The 20,736-nt window shown below is 39.3% G+C and overlaps 1 protein-coding gene across 13 annotated transcripts in view; it reads left to right on the top strand.

Annotated features, from left to right (window-relative positions):
• The window catches only part of ARHGAP10 (Rho GTPase activating protein 10), a 258,976-nt gene that overhangs the window by 80,057 nt on the left and 158,183 nt on the right, over positions 1-20,736 (top strand). For all 13 annotated transcript variants that reach the window (XR_004955025.1, XR_004955022.1, XR_004955018.1 and 10 more), the window contains 4 exons: positions 5,349-5,420; positions 13,353-13,454; positions 18,044-18,154; positions 19,375-19,479. Coding sequence is in view for 2 of the 13 variants with exons in the window: in XM_016158883.2 (XP_016014369.2) it covers positions 5,349-5,420; positions 13,353-13,454; positions 18,044-18,154; positions 19,375-19,479 (390 nt within the window). In the remaining 11 variants the exon portion in view is untranslated. The remainder of the gene's footprint in view (positions 1-5,348; positions 5,421-13,352; positions 13,455-18,043; positions 18,155-19,374; positions 19,480-20,736) is intronic.

A 20,736-nucleotide genomic window follows, 5' to 3' on the forward strand; every position in this document is an offset into this window, starting at 1 on the left:
ATTTGAGCCTTTCAGCATTGCCAATAGATTGCCTGTCCAAGCCAATTGCTGTTTTATTTTCTTTGTTGCACTTATTACCTAAAATTACCATATGTAGCCAGTATTTTGAAACTCTCTTTTCAGCTTGTGAACTAATCAAACTGTGATTCTGTCATCCAGTATTTCAACCTTCCCTCCCAACTTTTGGTTCCCTGCAAATACGGTACATGTATGTTTAAAAAATGTATACAACCAGATAAGATAAGTGGAACATCTCATACCCTGATACTCAAGGTAATCCTCTTAGGGTTCAGTCAACTATGGCCCATGGGCCAAACCCATTTCCCTTCTGGTTTTTGAAAATGAAATTTTCCTGGAACACAGACTGTGTGTGGCGGCTCCTGTGCTGAGGTGGCAGAGTTGAGTAGATGCGCCCGAGGCCCTATGGGGGCACAAAGCCAAAATTATTTACCGTTTGGCTTTTTACAGAAAAAGTTGACTGACCCCTACTAAGGTCAACTGATTAATTAACATGCTTTATGTTCATGTAGATGCCTTCTGTTTCTAAGCAAGACTGTCTGAAACCGTCTTCATGGCTCAATAGCAAAGCCTATTCATAGCTTCTTTCTTATGGGTGGTTCAAGTGTTTTATGAGAAAAGAATATTAGATAATCTTATATGTATATTTATAAAAATCACATTCTGTATTTGCTTTCGTTCTCTAGTTAAATTATCTGATAGATTTCTCATGTGTAAGTTCGAAAGCTTTTCTCACTATTACTACTTACGCTGTCTCTCAAATTGGGAAACTGTCATCACCAGAAGTTTCTTTTAGAGTTTTGGAGGGTGATCCTAGTTTTGATATTCATTTATCTCTAGGGGAAGAAGAATCATGTCTTGGCATTAGAATTCAGTCACACTTATTACTAACAAATATTATATACTACTTCTATGAAATTATAAAAGGAAGTGAGAGATTCTATGGAATCTTTATTTTGAGAAAAAGAAGAAAACAGTTCTTGTTGCTATACCAGCATTGCCTTACTGAAACATTTAGTAGCTACTATATATTTTTTTCTTGAGTAGAATGTTGAAGGTTCAGTTTGGAAGTTACACAGTCAGCCTTTCTTAAAGAAAAATGATAATTCTAAGTTAAAATTTTTTTCAATTTCTTTTTTGTTAAAGAATTGGTTATAGTGGTATCTGTCACAACTACTTTCCTTATTTTGGAAATTAGCTTATTGATCTGCAGACAGTAAGACAGGAACCCCTTAGAGTCTTCTTCTACACTAGTGTTGGCCCTTGAAAGTCAAACATTGCAGCAGATTAATTCCAAGTGAAACGACAAATAGAATGACCTAAAAATTGCCCTTGTGCAACCTTTGTGGCCTGGTCCTTTTGCGAAGGACAGAGTATGGAGTTTTAGGGTTCACATTTTTAAAACCTTTCATATATTCATGTTATCGATGCCTGCATCTCGCATTTACTGAGCACTTCCCGTGTGCCGTTCTGGTGGCTAACGGCACCCAACCGATGTCCTCAGTGTCCTCTCCTGATTCCCTACTTCTTCATCTGCTTCAGTGACACTGAATTGCTTTCGGTTCCATGCCCCGGAATTGCTATTTTTCCCCCTCTTCTTCTTCTACCCTTTGCCCAGAGAACCCCTGGTCCCTGTTTCAAGCTCAGCTCAGCATTATCCCTTTCCGGAAGTCCTCTTTTACCCGGCAGCTTCCTCCCGTGTACAGCTTGCCAGCACTGTGCTTCCCACATCATGTTACACTGATGTATTTACGTCTCCTGGAAATATTCTCCTCCAGGGCGAACCTAACCACTCATTTCCCCCCTGTGTGGCTGAAGAAAAATCTCACAATGCTGAATGTCTTCAGAAACTCATGCTCACCTGTCTCCAAGGGGCAGTACTGCCCAGAAATGTTCATGTTTCTGTAGGAAGCGGGTTACCCAGTGTTTGTCATGATTCTTCCAATCATTCTCCTCTCTTTTCAGACTTTTTCCCATGCCTAAAGTCTCTGTAAGTGACCTTGCCTTGTACTTCATGGACAGAATAACAATCTGGTAGCAGCTCCTTCAGCTTTTCCTCGTGAGATCTGCAAACCCATTCATACGGGCACTTGTTTTCTCCTTACCTCCTACTACGGGGGAGTGGGGGAGAGGGACATCCACCCTTATTACAGGTCAGCACCCATGCGTGGGCAGCACATTAGAGCCTTTGAACCATCTTTTCTGGGGTCTTCACTTAGCCATTTAGATGTGCTCTTATCTCTTAATTACTGATCTTTCATTTTCAAAAGAAAAGAAAACTGCCCTCACTTTACCTCCCGTCTCCTTTTAGCAGTTATCTCTTTGTCGTGTTGTTCATGGCCATCCATCTGAAGAAGGCTTGTTCCCATACACGTCTTACTTTTCAGTCATTAACTAACTTCGTTTTGGCTCTTCCTCCCCACTTTCCACGTATAGCTAAGGTCTCATTCCTTCTTTAATTTCTTCTCAGCTCACACAGTTAAACCTTTCTTTTATCCAACACCCTGGCAGTGTCTTCCTAGTCTCCATTACTGTCCTCTCCTCCTGATCTTCCTTTTCCTGACCTTAGCTTTCTGTCCTCTGCCACATCCTGCCTCTGTTCCTCCATGACTTCAAACGGCATTCACTTGCAGGTGACTACCAACTTTCTAGCTCCTATTTAGGCTTCTTTTCTAGGCTGTGAACCTGTGTTTCTGTCAACCTATTTTACTAATCTTTTGGGTGTCTCCCAGCATCTCAGATTTAAAATAATCCCTTAGCGCTTGCTCTTAACTGCTCTTTCTCGAAAGTTCTGTGTTTCAATAAATAATAATCTTGTCTATTCAGTTGCTCATGCTAGAAATCTGGGAGTGAGCTGGGAAACCTTCACCTTTTCCATACTCAGTTCATCACCAACTAGTTTGATTCCTTCTGCAAATATCTCTCAAATCTACTCCTGTTTGTTTTCACTACCTCCAGGCCACCATCTCTGGCCTGCATTGTTCTAGAAGCCTTCTACTACTTCCTCTTTCTCTCTTCAGTTTTCCTCACCCCTAATCTCTTTTTCTCAGAGAAGGCAGAGTAATCTTTAAAAGATCTAAGTGTCATTGTGTTAATTTCCTGCTTAAAACCCATTATACCCTAAATAGCAAACCTTTCCCTGGGCCCACGGGCCTCTGCGTGTTCTGGTCTCCCGCCTTCACTCCTCTCTTTCCACTCACTTCCTGTTCTTCGTGCCCCAGCCTTTCCTATAATACATTTTAACTCCTCACCTTAATCCTTTGCCTCTACATTTCAGGTTGGAAACAATGTCACTTGCTCTTTTACCACTAATGCCTTCTCATCTTGCACGTCTTAGCTTAAATGTCATGTCTTTGGTAAAGCTCTCCCTGAGCACATTTCTCCTTATATCTCCTCTAATAAATTCCTCATTGCAGCCTTACTCCTCCGTCCTAAATAATTCCTAGGATGTGCAATTATACATCTACTTATGCACTCATGTGTCCATTGTATGTCTCCCCGGCTAGACATTAAATTCCAGGAGGGCAGGGCATGTACTAGTTTGGTTCATGTCTCTCCAGCACCTGGAACTGAATGTTCAGCAAATAAATATCTGTTTCATGATAGAGTTTGTTTGTTTGTTCGTTTTTGAGATGGCCACTTGGAATGGCGAGTATGGATTGGTACTTTAATTGCAGTGTCCTGTGGTGGTTGTGCTTGAGCTCACACATAATGTTGAATCCCTGTTCCAGTCCTCTGTGAACTAAAGCAGTTATGAGCTCCCGCGATCCCAGCCTGTAGTGCTCGGCTGCTTTCCTTCCAGAGCAGGCCGGCCGCCGTGGCAGATGGGCGATGTGAAGGTTTATGCAGGGACGCTCGTAGGCCAGGTCCCTATGTGGAAGCTTAGGAAATGACACTGGTGCTAAGTATGTCTTAGGTTAATAGGAGATGTATGTCGGTTGCATCCTTTTAAAAATGTATTGCCGAACCTTTCATATCTGCTTTCCCAAGTGGAACTTGGGGCATTCCATACTGTTTTGGGTAGTGGGGATTTCTGGGTTGGGCCACTTTGTCCCTGCTCTGTTCTTTAGTACAACGGCTCTGCCTTGGCATTGGTACAGGCCACATTGTCTTCAGTGAGGAGAGAATAAAATTCGCATATTTTGGAGCTGATGATCCTTTTGCTTTGTCTAGTTGTTGCTCTTTTACATCTCTGTTGCCTCAGCTTTTTGACACCCAAGTCACATCGTCAGGGTGGGAGCTAGTGGAACTCAGTTGCTGGCCTGGTGAAGTGAGTTCAGGCTCTGGGTATTATCACTTGATTGAGGATTTCCTATCTCACAGTGTGAATGGTCTCCTTGGGAAAAATCCTTACATAATAAAACACTGCAAAGGAGCTTTTGGTTAACTTAAGTATCCTTTGTTATTTTAAGTCACTTATTTTTATTATTTTCTGCGATTTTCAGTTTGGATTTCTGGAGGTCTTTTTTGTTTTATTTATTTTTCTTTCTTTTTTTGGTAAAATGAGGGGTGGCACATTGTCGTAAGGTATTTTGAGGTTTCCTTTTTTATTCTGCATATATTTGGGGTCCTGGAAAAAAAGCATGAGAAAATCACTACTCATCAGCATATTGATGTTAATTGAATTCTCCTTAGATTACTATTTCTTATTTTAATTTCAGCATCGTTTGTTATAGATTCAGTCTTAAAATGAAAAGCCCCAAACCAGCCTATGTAACAATTAACGTGCTCATGGTTGGAGTCTGTGTGTGTCGTCTGCCTTTTGTACTATTTGCTACCACACCCAGTGTTTACTCTGACTTCGTGAGCTCCAGTGACTCTGCCTTACTGATGTACCTTAAATACTCATGAGGAATTTTCAGTAATGAAAGGCAGACCGAGTGTATTTAAACTTGTAGCCACAAACCTATCCTTTTGCGTAATGTAGTCTGATAACTAATAATGGAATGTAATTGACTTTTAAATTTTTGAGTTGAGGGGGAGGAAAAAAATCTCAAACAGAAGTGTTCTGTTAATAAATGTGATAGACCCCTTTGTTGTTTAAAGACAACCCTCTTGCTATTCCCTGCAAGAAAGAGCTGTGCTAGGCTGTGTTGCACATTTCACTGGCACTTTGCCCTACCTCCTCTTCCCTGAAAATATTTATGGTGATCTTGTGTGTGAATAAATTTAGAAGTGATTTAATGGTTGCTTTGGCAGGGTGAGATAAAGCAGTTAAATATGTTGTTCATTTTGTTTCTGGGTGGGGTGGAAGAGGGAAATGAAATACTAATTTTTTCCTTTTTGGAAACCTAATACGATGTTCTTTTGTTATCACTCTTGTTCTCTAGGCATTAAGTGTTACCGAAACCCTGATTAAACCCTTGGAAAAATTCAGAAAAGAGCAACTGGGAGCTGTAAAGGTTCGTGTCTAATTTGAGTACTCTCGTAAACACAAAACGTAGATGCCGCTGCTGCTTCGTGTATACTTTATTCACACTTGGCAGCTTCGAAGGAGGTGTTGGAATAAACCATCTGCTGTTTTATGTTTTAAATATGCTTTTTCCCCTTTTGGGGGGGAATATGAAATTGAAAACAAAACAAAAACACCTGGACAAGACAGTAAAACCTTTAGTAATCTTCTTGGGCTGTGCCTTTCCATATAGAGCTCTAAAAATATCTTTAACCAAACTGCACATTGGCCCCGAGGAGCAGGAGCAGCATCTCATCTCTGCGGCGCGTGCAGCTGTGTCCCGCACACCTCACTCGTACAGAGCGGTGCAGCGCTGCGGCAGAGTCGAAGATGAGGAACGCCCCTACACCCCGATGCCAGTGAAACTGGGAGGAGAGTATTAGGTTATTGGGATGTAATTTCCTTCAACTTAACGAAACTTTATCAAACTTTCGTTACGTGCCAATATGGTCCTAGGTGCTCGGGAGTCCAAGATGAGTGTTCCACACAGTCTGTTCTCAAGGATGTGCGACCGAGCCAGGATTTCTGGGAATAATGCAGTGATGTTGCCTCAGGGAGCCTGGGATATATTTAGCAACTTCTAACGTTTTCTTTAGAACCGAGCTTTGAAATTATCCCAGAGAAAACATTTCACCAACCTTTTCTGAGTTTTGTGCATGTATTAGGGGGCGTGTGTGTGTGGGGGAAGTAACATTGTATGTTGTTGCCTGTTTTTGGCTTGGTCCAAGGAGAAGAGAATAACATCAATTTTAGTTAGGGAAGAGAGTTTTTAGATTAGTTTATTTTTACCCACATGGCTTGGGGATGTGAGGTTTTTTTCTTTATCTTCCCAAACACACTGTTAAAACCCTTTTGTACCAATTAGTATTGTGGCCTCAATGGCTGTAGCTACCCATATGGGCACAAAGAGTGCCAGGGTTTTAGTGGCTATTTATGGAATCAGTTTTGCCTTTAAGTGATCTGTTAAAATATTAGTTGCTTAGTATTTTATAATTTTTAATCGAGGGCTTAGTTTTGTGGGGAGGTCAAGCAGGGAGCTCTCCCCCAAGAATGCCCCCCCCCCCTTCGGGATTATTAGCTGAGCTGCACAAAGCTGGATTGTGTCTCCTGGCTTCATAGCAGGAGATGGGAGGTCTGGTTTCACAACTGTGACCTAGACAAATAATGGGCTGTAATTTCTTATCTGTAAAATGAAGGATTTGGGGACCTGACTGCTGTATTTTATAGTTTTAGGATCTGTTTTATCTTGTCTCCTTAGGCTGTTTTAAAGCTTGAACATCTTGGTTCTTTTAACATTTCTTTGCCAGATGCTGAATGTAAACAATGTCCATTTCTTATTTTAAAAGGATGATGGTGGTGCTGGGCAAGGCCTGTATTCTGAAAAATGAAAAATGAGTGTGACTTAATAAGTATATTTTCTTTTTATTTGCTATGTACCCTTCTGGGGTTTATAGATTTTTGACCTCAGATTTTCTTTTAATTCCTTTCCCTCTCAAACATTTCCAGCTTCTGATGTACTTGTTCAGAGTATATCCTAAAAAGCAACTTGCAAAGCAAATTGCCATATTAGGAGGAGAAATTATTTTAATCGTTTTAGCTTATGCCTTGAGCTGTTTAGTGGCCAGACTCTATTCCGAAGTCCTCTTTCTAAAATTCCCTCATTGTTCTTCTCGCTTCAAGTTTATGAAGGATTCATTCTACATTCTTGTGCAGTACAGTGTGTGCGTTGGCTGTCGTACTCATTAATATTAGCTTCAAGGGGGCCAGTCATTGTGGGTCATAGGGAGAAGCCTTTTTTTTTTTTTCTTTTTAACTGGCAGTTTGTATATTATAATAAACAATAGAGCAAGGTGATTTTTCTTGCAATACGTAAACATCTGTCTCTTTCATTAGATTGTTAAATCTTTAAGAGAAAAGACTACCCTTTATTGCCTTGCTTTCTTTCTGCATCTGTTGTCTCTATTATGTAAGATACCTAATATAACCTATTCTATTGATAATCCTGGAAGAACAAGGAAAGAGTCTCTGATCTGGACATCAGATTGTTTTCTACATCTGTACTTCCTAAACATTCAGTCCTGTTTTGACAAGCACATGGGCTTGCTCACTGCTTCATCTGCTTACATGAGATACTTAAAAATGACTCGATTTTCTTAGTTTGAAGATCTTTTTCGAAACAGGATAAAGCAGTTTTCATGTAGAGATTTAAAAAAAGTCTTTAGAAGTTGACCACAGCAGAATAATTTGGATATCGTCATCAAAATGTTTATCTTCTCTTTCTCTTCTCCTTTTTCCCATCTGGTACTGCCCCGACACTTTGCCTTTATATGGAAGCTCTTTCAGTTTTGTTTACTCTTTTCTCCAGTTTCCAGAATCCCAGTTACACTTCTAACTTGTGATTCTAACATCATCTGAATTGCTAGGTGATTTCGTAGATTGGATTTTTAAAAAAGTCCCAAGGTCTTTTTTTTCCCTCGTTTGCTTCTCTGTGGATATGCTCCCCTTCAGTCATGCGTGTTTGGTTTGGGCCTATCCACCTTCATTCTGTAGGTTCCGCTGCATTTTCCTAATGTGCTTTCCAGGGTTCTCATCTCTGTTTGAAAAGCCCCATCTCCCGCCGCGGGATGCAGGTCGGTCTGTGCGGGGTGGCCAGTCCGGGTTTTCCGCAGGGCCTCGCCCAGCTCTTACCTCCTCTGCAGCTGTCTCACAGTCCCCATGGCCTTGCTGCTTATTCCCAGGTGTCCTTACCCGTACCGCACTGCTGATAGTCACTGCTCATTAAATGTCGGTTCAGTCACAGGAAGCTAACACAGATACCAAACGGCGGAGGAGCCAAGTCGATTGCGTAAAAACTCTGAGGACTACTAGAACTTGGTAAAAGTTATGATGGGAGAATTTAGAATCGCTCTTTCAGATATTCGAACAATCAAGTAATGAAAATGTGGCTTCAAGCAAGCAGCAGCATACAGGGCTCACGGGACACAAATAAATTCGATTGATAATAGGGCCTATTTAAATGCTATTTTGCAAAGAGCCAATTACCATTTTAATCCAGTAGAATGAAACATTTAACAAGAAGAGTTGGGAAAAAAATGTTCATTTCATATAATAGAAATTACTGCCTCAGCTGTTACCAGACCCTCACCAAAGTTTTTTTTTTTTTTTTTTATATTTCTTTCCAAGACCCTGTCTAATGACTAAATGTTTAATAAAAATTGATTTTCTGAGATTGTGTTACTGCAAAGCATGGGTAAAAAACAAATCTACCTGAAAAATTTTTTAAATTAAGTTTGGTAGAGCAGAAATGAAGGTTGATTTAATTTAATTACATTTCTTTCATTTTAGTAATAAAACATTTTATTGGTGCTTTTCATATGGCCTAGTGTGAGGTCCTGGAATACAATTATGAATTAAAACACTGGCCTGCCTTTAAGAAATTGGCAACTCTGTGGGGAGACCATCAAATAAAAAAGCAATAGAAATACACTGTGAAACAAGTTATAATAGGAGTAGGTGCTCTGGACACACCCCATCCTTTCAGTATTGGAGGACCAGGGAGGTCTTTCAGAAAGACCTGATTCTTCCTAGTTTGAATCCTGTTTTTGCCCCTTTACTAGCTATGTGATTTGGGGCAAGTTACTCAAGGCCTCTCAGTCTCAGTTTTTTGATCTTTGAAATGAGACCAGTGACACCTATCTCAGAAGGTTATTATGAGGATTAAATGCATTTGATAATGCCTTTCCCATGTCTAGTGTAGGGCCTGGCATACACAGTTGCAGTTATTTTATTATCCCATTCACGGCTTGCTCAGTGTTTGCTTGCCAGATAAGAACTGCCCAGGTTTTTGTTCACTCTGCATTTCCGGGTTCAGAGGTGACGTGCCAAAGCACCATGGCTTATGACCCTTCTGGCCACAGAGTGCGAAGGTGGCGTCTAGGTGACTCTGGAGAACTGCACAGGAGCCAGTGGTGACACTGCCAGGTGTTGGTGCCGCTGCAACCACGGGTTTCCTTCACTGGTTCCGTGAAGGACCCAGATGTCTCCTGGGTACCTCGTAGGTGTGGAGGCAGGCACTCGATTCTGTGGGGAGAAAAGCTGAATTTTCATCTCTTTGGAGAGGCTGAAGGAGCTTGAAGCAAAGGAGGAGAGTTGGGTTGGATAAGGTAGTTGCAGCGTCAAGTAGGAAAGGTGACATTAGCAGGGGTTGAGGGAGGGAGGGCGCTTTTCCCCCACCGCAGTGGAAAGGGGCTCTTCACGGAAGAGGTGGCCCTTCACATGGGCTGTAGGATGTCGGTAGACTAGGGGAAACTCTGGTTGGCTTAGATATGCAGGATCTGGTTTTAAAAAGTGCTCCAGCTGGGTGTATTACATAGTAGGAATCTTGTTTCTTGTATGCGGTATTATTCTACCTCTTTATTTAAATTAAAAAGGAGAAAGAGTTGGAATCTCTAAGAAAGTGTTTAAACTCTTCTCTAGACTAGTTATTTTTTTATTAATTAATGTTTATAGTTTAAAAATATGCCTTTTCATTTCTCCCTCCTAGAAAATTTGCAATATACCAAAAAAAAAAAAAAATTAAAGTCATTTGGTAACTTGAAAAAAATTTCTCCCCTTTTTCCAAAATAAAACAAAATATTCTAATACCCTATAGAAAGATAGACAATTCACAATTATGTTTAAACTTTTGTGACTTCCTTATATTCTTTATCCATTTTTTAATGTGTCTCAATGTGTGATTTTAGCAAAACATTGCTTAATAAAGCATTTTATGTTATAAATATTTACTTTTCTTACATATTAATTGAATCAGCCCTTTGCTTTGTTGTTTGCCTTTCAGTTTGTTTATTGTATATTTTTTTGATGTCTAGCTGTTCTTAAGGCCTTTTCTATGAAAACATTCTATGAAAACATTCTCTTTTTTTATGACTTCATTTTTATTTACTTGTGACTCTTTCAGTCCATCTGGAATTAATTTCGATGTGAGATGTGGTTCTCTTTCTCTTTCTAAGTAGTTAACTAATTATTTCAGCAAAACATTGTTTGAATAATATACTTTTTTACCCAATGGTTTGACACATTTATTTATATGTACATACACCCATACACACACACACACACACACACACACACACACACACACTTCTAATGTATTTAAAGATCTGATTTTTAAAATTTTGTTAGGTTTGTGAAGTCCCTTTGCCATTTATAAAATGCATATCTTATTTGACCAATTATGCTGTTTAAGTAATAGCTCTTATTTTTTTTTTGCATGCGTGATTTTACAACTCATTACAAACTGACTTTCAAGTCTTATTTAACCTACAAATATCATTTTGTGTGGCTTACTCGTGTTAAAATAATAAAAAAAATTATTGCCACCATTTAAAAACCACTTTTTTTCAGCTGCTCCAGAAAAATCAGAAGAGCTGGCCCATGAGCTGGGCCTGTAGTTGCACAGGCCAGATCTGCTGGGCCATGTCGTGGCTGCCTTCCCATCTGGTTTGCCATTGCCTTCATTTCTCCTTAATAGCTTCTCATTCCACCTTGCTTCACTCTTTGTGTTACTGCCTGACCCAGACTCACTTGAATTTGTAATGCACTTTTTAAAAAACTTTTTTTTATTGTATTTTGTTTGGTCCTTAATAGAGCCTTTAGTCTTATTTTACTCAATGTATTTTAGATATAGTATATGTTAGTAACACGTGTGTACATATGTATATTCTGTATTACAGTGTTAAAGAATCATTATTATTTTAGCACAGAAACTTAAATGGGCACTAAGGAAACAATATTTTATAATGGCATTGAGAACAAATTCAGGAATAAGTGATTATCTCAGCATTAAGACTCAAAAATAAAACAGCAGCATTTGAACAATGCCATACTATGTATGAGTGAATGTATTTACACTCTAATTGTGGGTGTAATTTTGTTTCTTGGCTAAATTCTTTCTTCACAAAGCCTTAGTATCATTTTTTTCATTGCCAACTTTACCCACATGGTGATTTGTCCCTCTGTTACTGAGTGTTTTGAAGCTGATTTTAGCATCACTGCTTTTTTTTCGTTTGTTTGTCTTGTGTGGTGATTCAGAAGAAATAAAAAATATTTTTAGTATTGCAAAGACAGTGAACGTTTTTTGCTGTGTGATCTCGTGTTGTAGTTAGTCTTGCCGTAAATGCGGCAGTGTGACTTCTATTCCTGTTCCGTTTAAACCTGAGGAACTGGACGGAGCGCAGAGGATACTGTAACATTGCTGCAGAGTCGCAGAGTTGTAAGTGGCCAGGGCTGGGACTCGAGTCTCCTGACATGGGATCCTCTGTGCACTCTACAGTGTCAGCTTTTTAAAACAGCAGAGATTTTGAAGTAATGGCCACGTGTTTGTTTTACTTTATTTTGCTGTTAAAGTCAGTTAATGAAGAGTGTAATAATGAAAAGCAGAAAACAGAGTAACCATATGTTAATGACTTAAACTTAAAAAAAAAATAGTCGTAAATTAAATCTGGAGCATAAAGAGGAAGTGTTTCCGTTTCCAAAATTTTTTTATTATTCTCACTTATAGATGAACTATAGGATCACGGAATTTTAAGATTGGATCTATGAGTGAGCTAGTATAAAACAAACAAACAAGCAAACACAAAATCCCCAGTCTTTTCAATAAGAAACTAAGATTCTGTGTTATTAAATTTTTTTTTTTTTTTTTTAAAGCTGTGTGGCTAGTTTGTATTTAAACTTGGAATAGAAGCGGGAAGAAATATCAGTTCCCAAGTCTCTTTCTGTTCTCCGTCAGTGTGTGGATTAATTTAGGGTCTTTAGGTGAGCTGGCAGAGGTTCTTACCTCGGTTCCCAGTACAATAATAGTTTGAAGAACCATATAGTGTGGGGCGGGGGGAAGATAAATGTGAAGAAATAGAATTTATGTGCTTTATTAGATCTCTGTGCCTAATTTGAAAAAAAAGATAGTAGCAGACAGGACTGGACTAGCTCAATTATTTTTACTTTAGAAAATAGAAGTTGGAAAATAGGGAATAGAATGTTCCTTTCTAGGAGGCCTTGGAGAGTTAGGGAGAGCTGGAAGTTAGTGGAAACATTTCAATAGTGTGAGGACATAGTGTGCTCTCATTGGTGCTCAGAAATGTTTATTAAAAATCTGCTTAAGTTGGCAGTGTTAGGGGAGATAGTCTGTCTTTTCTGCGTTCAAAATTTTGGTTCCTTGTTTTCTCAAAAAGCTTCTATAGCAAAAGGAAAGCAAATGCTAGTTCTAGGCAGTACCTGAAAAATGTTTGTAATGTTAACCTCAGGGTCTCGGTACAGGTATATCAGCATTATTTTAGGCCCTTAGATAATGTTCTAGTAATCACTGCGAAGGCTGGGAAAATCGATGACATTCCTGGTGAGAGGATCTTATTGTTACACTGGTCAATTAGGGAATACCTGTCTCAAGATGTCTTTTTCCCCCCAGTGCGATGATGATTTTTTATGTAAATAAAAACTTAGTTTTAAGTAAATTCCATTTCTATGCTGAAATCTGTAGCAAGTTTGCTTTTTAAAGCTTAATGTTCCTATTATGTGTTTTTTTAAATTTTTTTTAAATGAGGGATAAGTGATATAACATTAATTCTAAATACTGATAAGTATGAAGAGTTGAAAAATAACAGGCTTGGAAAAAAGCCCATTAAAGGAAAACAAAGAAAAGTGACTCTTCTAACGCTACCTCGATGATTAATAAGCATTGGACTGGGTGCAGATAGATTTTTCAGATAACTTCATCACACTCAGTAATAACTCTTTTATTTTCATATTTTGAGCTTCCTAGTGGATTTACTATGTACATGCATTTTTTTTCCTGTTTAATCATAGTTGTCTGTGTTTTTCTGATTTGTAGGAAGAGAAAAAGAAGTTTGACAAAGAGACAGAAAAGAACTATAGCCTAATTGATAAACATCTGAATCTGTCAGCAAAAAAGAAAGACTCACATTTACAAGAGGTATTATTTTTATTTTCCTGTTTATTTGTTTCTAAAATTTAATAAGCAGTACGTGTTTATTTTAAATTTTTAAAATTTTATTGGGGGACATTGCTTAATTAGATTATATGCATTTCAAGTGTATAATTCTATAATATATCATTTGTGTATTGCATTGTGTGTTCAGCTCCCAAAGTCTTGTCTCCTTCCAAGGGGTTTTTTTTTAGGTGGTTTTTTTTTTTTTTTTTTTTTTTTTTTATTGAAAACTTTCCATCTAAGGTTATTAGAGATGGAAAAAAAATGAACATGTATTTCCATGAATTAAGAAAAATGAGCTCTTGAGGAATAAGACAGAATAATTAATACATCTTATAGTGATTAATTTGGTTTGGATTTATAGTATTAAAATCCTTTATTCTGAGTATATTTTAAAAGAATAATTTTAACCAGCATTACTGAGGAACAGATATATTATTTTCAGGAATAGATTCATTAACTGGCTTTCAAGATTTCTTGAAGAAATGAATTTAATAAGCTCTTGTACCATTTTGCTTTTATGCGAAGGCAGCATTAATCTTACTTAATGCTGAAGATTCAGGAGGTTCTGCTTCATTGGCAAGAGAACATCTGTTTTACTTTTGTAATAGTCTTTATTTTTTTTGAGGCAGCTATATGTAAGCAGAAAGGAATTTATATCTTATCTTTCATTTTCTCTTTCTTTTTTCTGAATTTCCTGCCACTTATTTTTTCTCACTCACACGCTCGAATGGAAACTCAATGGTTTACAATTTGGAACATATGCTTTCATTGAAAATGATGCTGTTTGCAGCTGTGGGGTTCGTGACTCATTCCATAAAAGTATGATATTTCCCCCCTCATTCGTTTTTAAACACATAAGGAATCTAGGTGTAATATACCACTGTAACATTTATTTATTGAAGTATCATCAAAAAGACATTAGCAAGATTGACTGTCCTATAAACCTGGGTTATATTTAAAGTCAGATATTTAGTTGCAAACAATATGGTGTGTGTGTGTGTGTGTGGTCGTTTTGACATTACCCACATGTTACATTTCTTTTGTCTCTTTAATACCTTTGACTGACATTTGGTTGGCATTTGATGGTTTATGAGAGAAAGGAGCCTGTATACCACTTAATCCCCATGACAGTTCTGTAGGTATTAGGACTCCCTCAGTTCACTTTGTTCCATATTATGTAGAAAACCATGCAATTGTTACTTCTGCTCCCTCATCTCCTACCCTCTGTCAGTTTTGAAGTGACAGCTGTTGTTTTCATGTAGGTTCTTTAGGCTACCTCTCTTCTCTCCTTATCTCTATTTTCAGGTATCCCGGAGGGATTTTCGTGCCCAGGGTTATTTTCCATTCTCACTTCACTGTTGAATTAGGTATCTCATTCTAAACATCGTGTAGGCAAAAATCTCTGGAGTCATCCTTGGCCTTTTCCCTCACATCCCACACCCAGCCTGTCAGCATGTCCTCTTTAGTTTCACAGTATACTCAGAATATGGGCACTTCTCCCTATTGTCATCACCCTGGCCCTAACTGCCGACAGCCTCCAGCATTACTGCAAAGGCCTCAGTAATCGGTCTCCCCACTTCCACCGGTGAGCTCCTATAGTTTATTTTATATACAGCAAGCAGAGCGAGCCTTCATGTTGCTTCTGCTCTTCAGCCCCTTCTTCACTCCCTCCAGAGGCCAAGGACCCCACCCTGCCTGCCCTCACACCCGCAGGGACGGCTCGCTCTGGCTGGCCTGGGGCAAGCAGACTCTGCGCTCAGGGCCTTCGCGTTTGCTCTTCTCGTTGCCTGGTATGTTTCCACCCCAGCGCAACACGCCTCACGCCTTCAAATGCCTTTTCAAATATACTCTCTGCTCAGAGGTCACTTTAGTAAGAGAAGTTTTCCCCGACCATTTCTGCAGTTAATTGTAGAGCAGCTCACAGTACTGCGAGTCTAACATGTACTTTAGTTTACCAGTTTATTCTAAAGGATGATATAAAGGATACAGATGAACAGACTGATGAAGAAGTACATAGGCAAGGTTCGGAAGGTTCCCAAGCACAGAAACTTCTGTCCCTGTGAAACTGAGGTACTCCACCCTCCAGGCATGTGGGCACATTCACCAACACGGGAACTCTTCAGCTCTTTGTAAGGATTTTATAGAGCTCGATTGGTAGTGCCCCTCCCTGCCCCCTTCCCCTCATAGGTTGGTGTGGGGCTGAAAGTTCCAAAACTGATCTCTTGGTCTTTCTGGTATTTAGAGGACCCTACCTGAAGTTCTCCTGCTTAGCGTCAACTCCGGTGTACACTAAAGGGGCTCCTTGTATGTGGCAAAGACACTCATCACTCAGGAAGTTCAAGGGTTTTAGGAGCTTTGTGCCAGGAACCAGGGACAACGACCAACTATGTTTCTTGTTAAACCACAGATAGTGGTTGTTTTTAGACTTGCGTTAGGCTGCAGGACGGTGCCGCTAGGTGTAATTTAGACGAGCGGCTGCACACGGCCCAGCAGTTCTGACCGCTCCGAGAGGTAGGGGGTGTTGGTGGAGGCTGACTGGCGGTGCTGGGGTCATTGCAGTATCACGAACAGCAGAAGAGAGGATCTGCTAAAATAAAAAAACAACTTAGGAAATCTGACCTCGGGGACATTTTCTTGAAGAACATTTCCCAGTAACAATAACATGAAGAATCTACGCTTAACTCCTCATGTATCCATTTTCTTACTCAACAAACATGTTATTTTGGTGGGAGTTTTGCCTAGTAACCAAACTCTAGTTATTAGAGGTATAAAAATATCATGATTTTTGATAAGTGTTACATGGAAATTCTCATTTTACCTTAGTAACACTCATTATATTTAAACATTATTTTGCTTAAAAATAATCATTTTATGCAAAAACTTTTTCATTATATGTTAAAAGACTTTTTTCAAAAAAATTTTAAAAAATTTGGTTTAAAATATATAAGACCTAGCGTTTATGATTTTAACTGTTTCCAAGCGTACATACAGTTCAGGGGTATTAAGTATACTCGCATGGTTTGCCAGCATCGCCGCCATCCATGGCCAGAATTTTTTCGATCTTCCCGAACTGAGGCTGCGTGTCCATTGACAGTAACGCCCGCCCCGCCCCGCAGCCCCAGCCCCTGGCAGGCGCCGTTCTGCCGTGTGCGTCTGCGCGTTCCAGTGTTCGCGGTGCCTCGTGCGGTTGGAATCGTGCGGTTGGAATCGTGCGTGTCACTTGCCTTTCTGTGTCTGGCACTTCGCCTCGCCTGGTGTCCTCAGGGTTCATCCCTGCCGTAGCGCGTGTGAGAATTTCCTTCCTTTTCGAAGCCGAATAATAGTCCAGGGTATGGCAGCACCACGTTTTGTTTTTCTGTTCGTTTTTCGATGGGCACCTGGGTTGCTTCCACCTTTTAGCTGTTGTGGATAATGCTGCTACTACGCATGCGGGTGTGCGAATATCCGAGTCCCTGCTTTCAGTTCTTTTGGGCATATACCCAGAAATGGAATTACTATGATATGGTGCCGCTAGTTACTGTTTTCCATAGCAGCTGCCATCTCACAGTCCTGTCAGTGTGTGCAAGGGTTCTAGTTTCTCCAGATCCTTGTCAACGCTTATTATTTTTATTATTATTATTTTTTTAATAGTGGCCATCCTAATAGGTATGAGGTGGTTATCTCATGGTTTTGATTTGTATTTCCATAATGAATGGTGATGCTAAACATCTTTTCATGTACTTGGAGCCATTTGAATAGCTTCTTTGGATAAATATCCAAATATTTTTGGATATTAACCAAATTAGGAAATACATTACATGATGGATTCTGTAACGAGAATTCTTTCTCTGCTGTTCCTCTGTGGAACTACGCTCTTCTCCCGATTTTTTTTTTTTTTTTTTTTTTTCCGGTGAGACAAGATAAGCTGGAATTTCTTGGGGAGTAGTCTCCTGCCTGACTGTCTGGTGCCCTTTCGCTCCCAGGGAGCGAGAGGGACATTGCGAGGGCTTAGGAGCATAACTTCCCAAACATGGGCTCCAAGCCCTGACCTGCCTTTGGGAGCCAGGCTCTTGAGATGATGCCACTGCTGCCACTTTGTCACCTGCTGCCTTCACTCATGAGTGCTGAGGTGACTGACACTTGCCCAACTCTCTTTCCCAGGCTGACTTCAGACTTAGGAGATTTGTTCACGGAAATAATGTTAATGTGATTTTGATTCTGTGTTTGTAGTTCAACCCTGGGTGTCTGGGAGAGTTTTTCATGAAGAGCCTTCCTCTTTAATCTTCAGTCCTTCGGGGGTCAGCCTCTTCATATACAGCAGGGGTCTGCAAACTTTTTCTGCAGAGAGTTAGACAGTGAATATTTTAGACCTTTGTAGACCATGAGGTCTCTGTTGCAACCTATTCAATTCAGCTGTTGTAGCAGAGAAGTAACCATAGAAGGTAACAGATACAAATAGTCAATAGTTGTGACTATGTTTCAGTACAGTTTTACTTAGAAAAGCAGGCAATGGACTGTAGTTTCACTGACCTCTGATGAAGTTCCACCCCTCCCTGTCTCTAATTTCACTAGCCTCAATTATTTTAACACAGGCAGACATCCAAGTGGAGCAGAACCGGCAGCACTTTTATGAACTGTCTCTTGAATATGTATGTAAGCTTCAGGAAATCCAAGAAAGGAAGAAGTTTGAGTTTGTGGAACCTGTAAGTATTATAGTGGGTGGTTCTATGAGATCTTTGTGATAACAAAGACATGTTTTCTTTTTAAATCTACTTTTTGGTTGCTGGAGACTGTAGTGCGTACGCATGAAGTAAGGCATCATAAATTGTAAAGGGAGGATGTAAAGTCAGGAAATCACTGACAAATTAGTAGTTTGCAGCCTTATTTGCACAGTAACATTCAGTGAACATTATTTCTTTTGCTACATGCAATCAGATACATTTTCTGCCTTCCTATTGTAGTTCTACCCTTTAAGGATAATTCCCTTGGAAAGAAATGATGCTCGAATCTGAGTGAGTGGGGAGTGGGGTAATCTTCACTCCACTCACATTTGCTTCTAAAGCAAGTATCCCACTCCAGACTTTAGCACTTTCAACAATTGTTGGTGACACATTGTTTTTAATACAAGCCACAATGCTTATGACAACTTAAGTTAAGAACTAGTGTGCGGAACATTTGAAATTGTTTTGTGAATTATTCTGACATTTCTTTATACTTATTTTAGAAACACATGATATTTTTTTCTTCGTAATTATACAAATGTATTCTCATAGCTTCCTAACCATTCTACTATGTGATATTCTGAAGAAAACGAATTTCAGGATTTTCTTAACTCTTAACCGAGAGAGGTCACTTTTACCCACTTCAGATTTAATCACATGTGGTACAGAAGCAGCTGCCTCTTGTTTGAGAAGGGCGGGTGGGGGGTCGGCGGGAGCCTCAGGGCTTCGTTCCTGGCCCGCCTGGGCCAGTCTCTGCCCCGTCCCTGACCGTCCTTATCACTGAAACAGGTTGTGCCAATGCCACTTGGGAGACTTGAGCTCTTTGATTCTGTGACTTCACTTTCCTTATAGATTCAGTTGACCTACAGTGATAAGGTTTCAGTTATGAGTGAACATGGGCATTCTCTTGACTACAAAGAACAAATGGTTATAGAATTCCAATTCTTCTATACAGCACACTATAAAATCCATCGAATGGCTCTGATATTTAAGGAAAAATAAAAAAAATCCTTCACTTTTTAAAACAAGGACAAATATTTGATAAACAGTTAAATGTACTTGAATCCTAGTGACTTTTAATTATTTTACTTCAGTTGAATCACAATGAGATGAGGGGGAATGCATGGCTGTTTTTTTAAATTTTTTACCTTTTTTTTATGTGTGTGTGTGCTAATTGTCATTCTTTCTCTTTTTTGTCTTAGATGCTGTCATTTTTTCAGGGAATGTTTACTTTCTACCATCAGGGCCATGAACTTGCCAAAGACTTCAATCACTACAAAATGGAACTACAGATCAACATTCAGAATGTAAGGACGTGAAAGCGTTCTGGTGGAAGAGGGTGTTTGAGATGCGTGTGTTTGATTTATTTGCTGTAAGAAAAGGCTTACGCTGAGACCAGGCTGATCTGCTGTTGGTCCCGAGAAGCTGAGGCTGCACTGCCACCTGCTGGTCAGTGCTCAGTGTAACGCTCTCCACCCGGTGAAGCTCGGGGAATACTGCCACCTGGTGGCTCTTTTTTTAAGTTCCATGTAATTTATTTTTCTCTTTTTTTTTTCAGAAAAGTCACTAAATATGTTTTTACAATCAAAATTCACATAATTTATTTAAATGTTTAGCTTTCGAGTTTTATTGAGAAATAATTGGTCGACAACACTGCGTAGATTTCAGGTCTATAGCACAATGACCTGATTTCCACATACAGCAAAATGATCACCACAGTAAGTTTTGGTAACATCCGTCACCTTGTGTGGTTACCCTGAAAATTTTTTTTTTCCCTTGTGATGAGAACTTTTAGGATCTACTCTAATATCAACTGGTAAACATGTCATACGACACTGTTAACTGTAGTCACACTGCACTTCGTAGGGCAGTTCTAAGGATTAGTTTTGCTGTGTAACTCTGACTCTTCTTTGTACGAAGCAGACAGAAGAGCATTCCACTTTAGATTTAAGGCATTTCAGTTATAGCTTCGAGTTTTCTTTTACCCGTATATCTTACTTAAATTTTGTTCCCTGGTAGACTTATGATGCAAGGGGAGTTTCAGTCCTGTGTTTTATGCATATTCATTAACGTATTGGGTTCACAGTTGCTGTTTGCTTTATCATTTTCCCGAAAAATATGTGCTTTCAGTTAGGTCTTGGATAAAGAGACTTGGGAGAAGTTTAACTCTTAAAAAAGTATAATGTGTGTGATTTTGATCAGAAGGCAATGGATGTTTTTCCTCTAGATACTTTAGTTGATTTCGCAAGTGTCCTCATGGAAATGCTATTCAGGTTATGTTTAGTATAATTTCAGGTCTCATTAGAAATACAGAGAGCGTTTTGGGACAAACTTCTAGTGCATATTCAAAGACGTACAAGTAAAAGTATGGAAATCTCTGTGCTGTTTGCTGCCTGACTTTAAATTTCTTAAAATCTTAGAAATTGAAGTTGAATGATTTTCATGTAGATTTCGTTCCTATGAATTTTCTGTACAGCTCTCTACACTTGGGAATGTACATAATGAAATCTCTTCTTTTTTGTAAATCATGTGTTGGTTTGTATTTGTAGATTGTTTAAACAGTC

This window comes from Rousettus aegyptiacus, unplaced genomic scaffold, assembly GCF_014176215.1.
Source record: "Rousettus aegyptiacus isolate mRouAeg1 unplaced genomic scaffold, mRouAeg1.p scaffold_m13_p_16, whole genome shotgun sequence".
Taxonomy (NCBI): domain Eukaryota; kingdom Metazoa; phylum Chordata; class Mammalia; order Chiroptera; family Pteropodidae; genus Rousettus; species Rousettus aegyptiacus.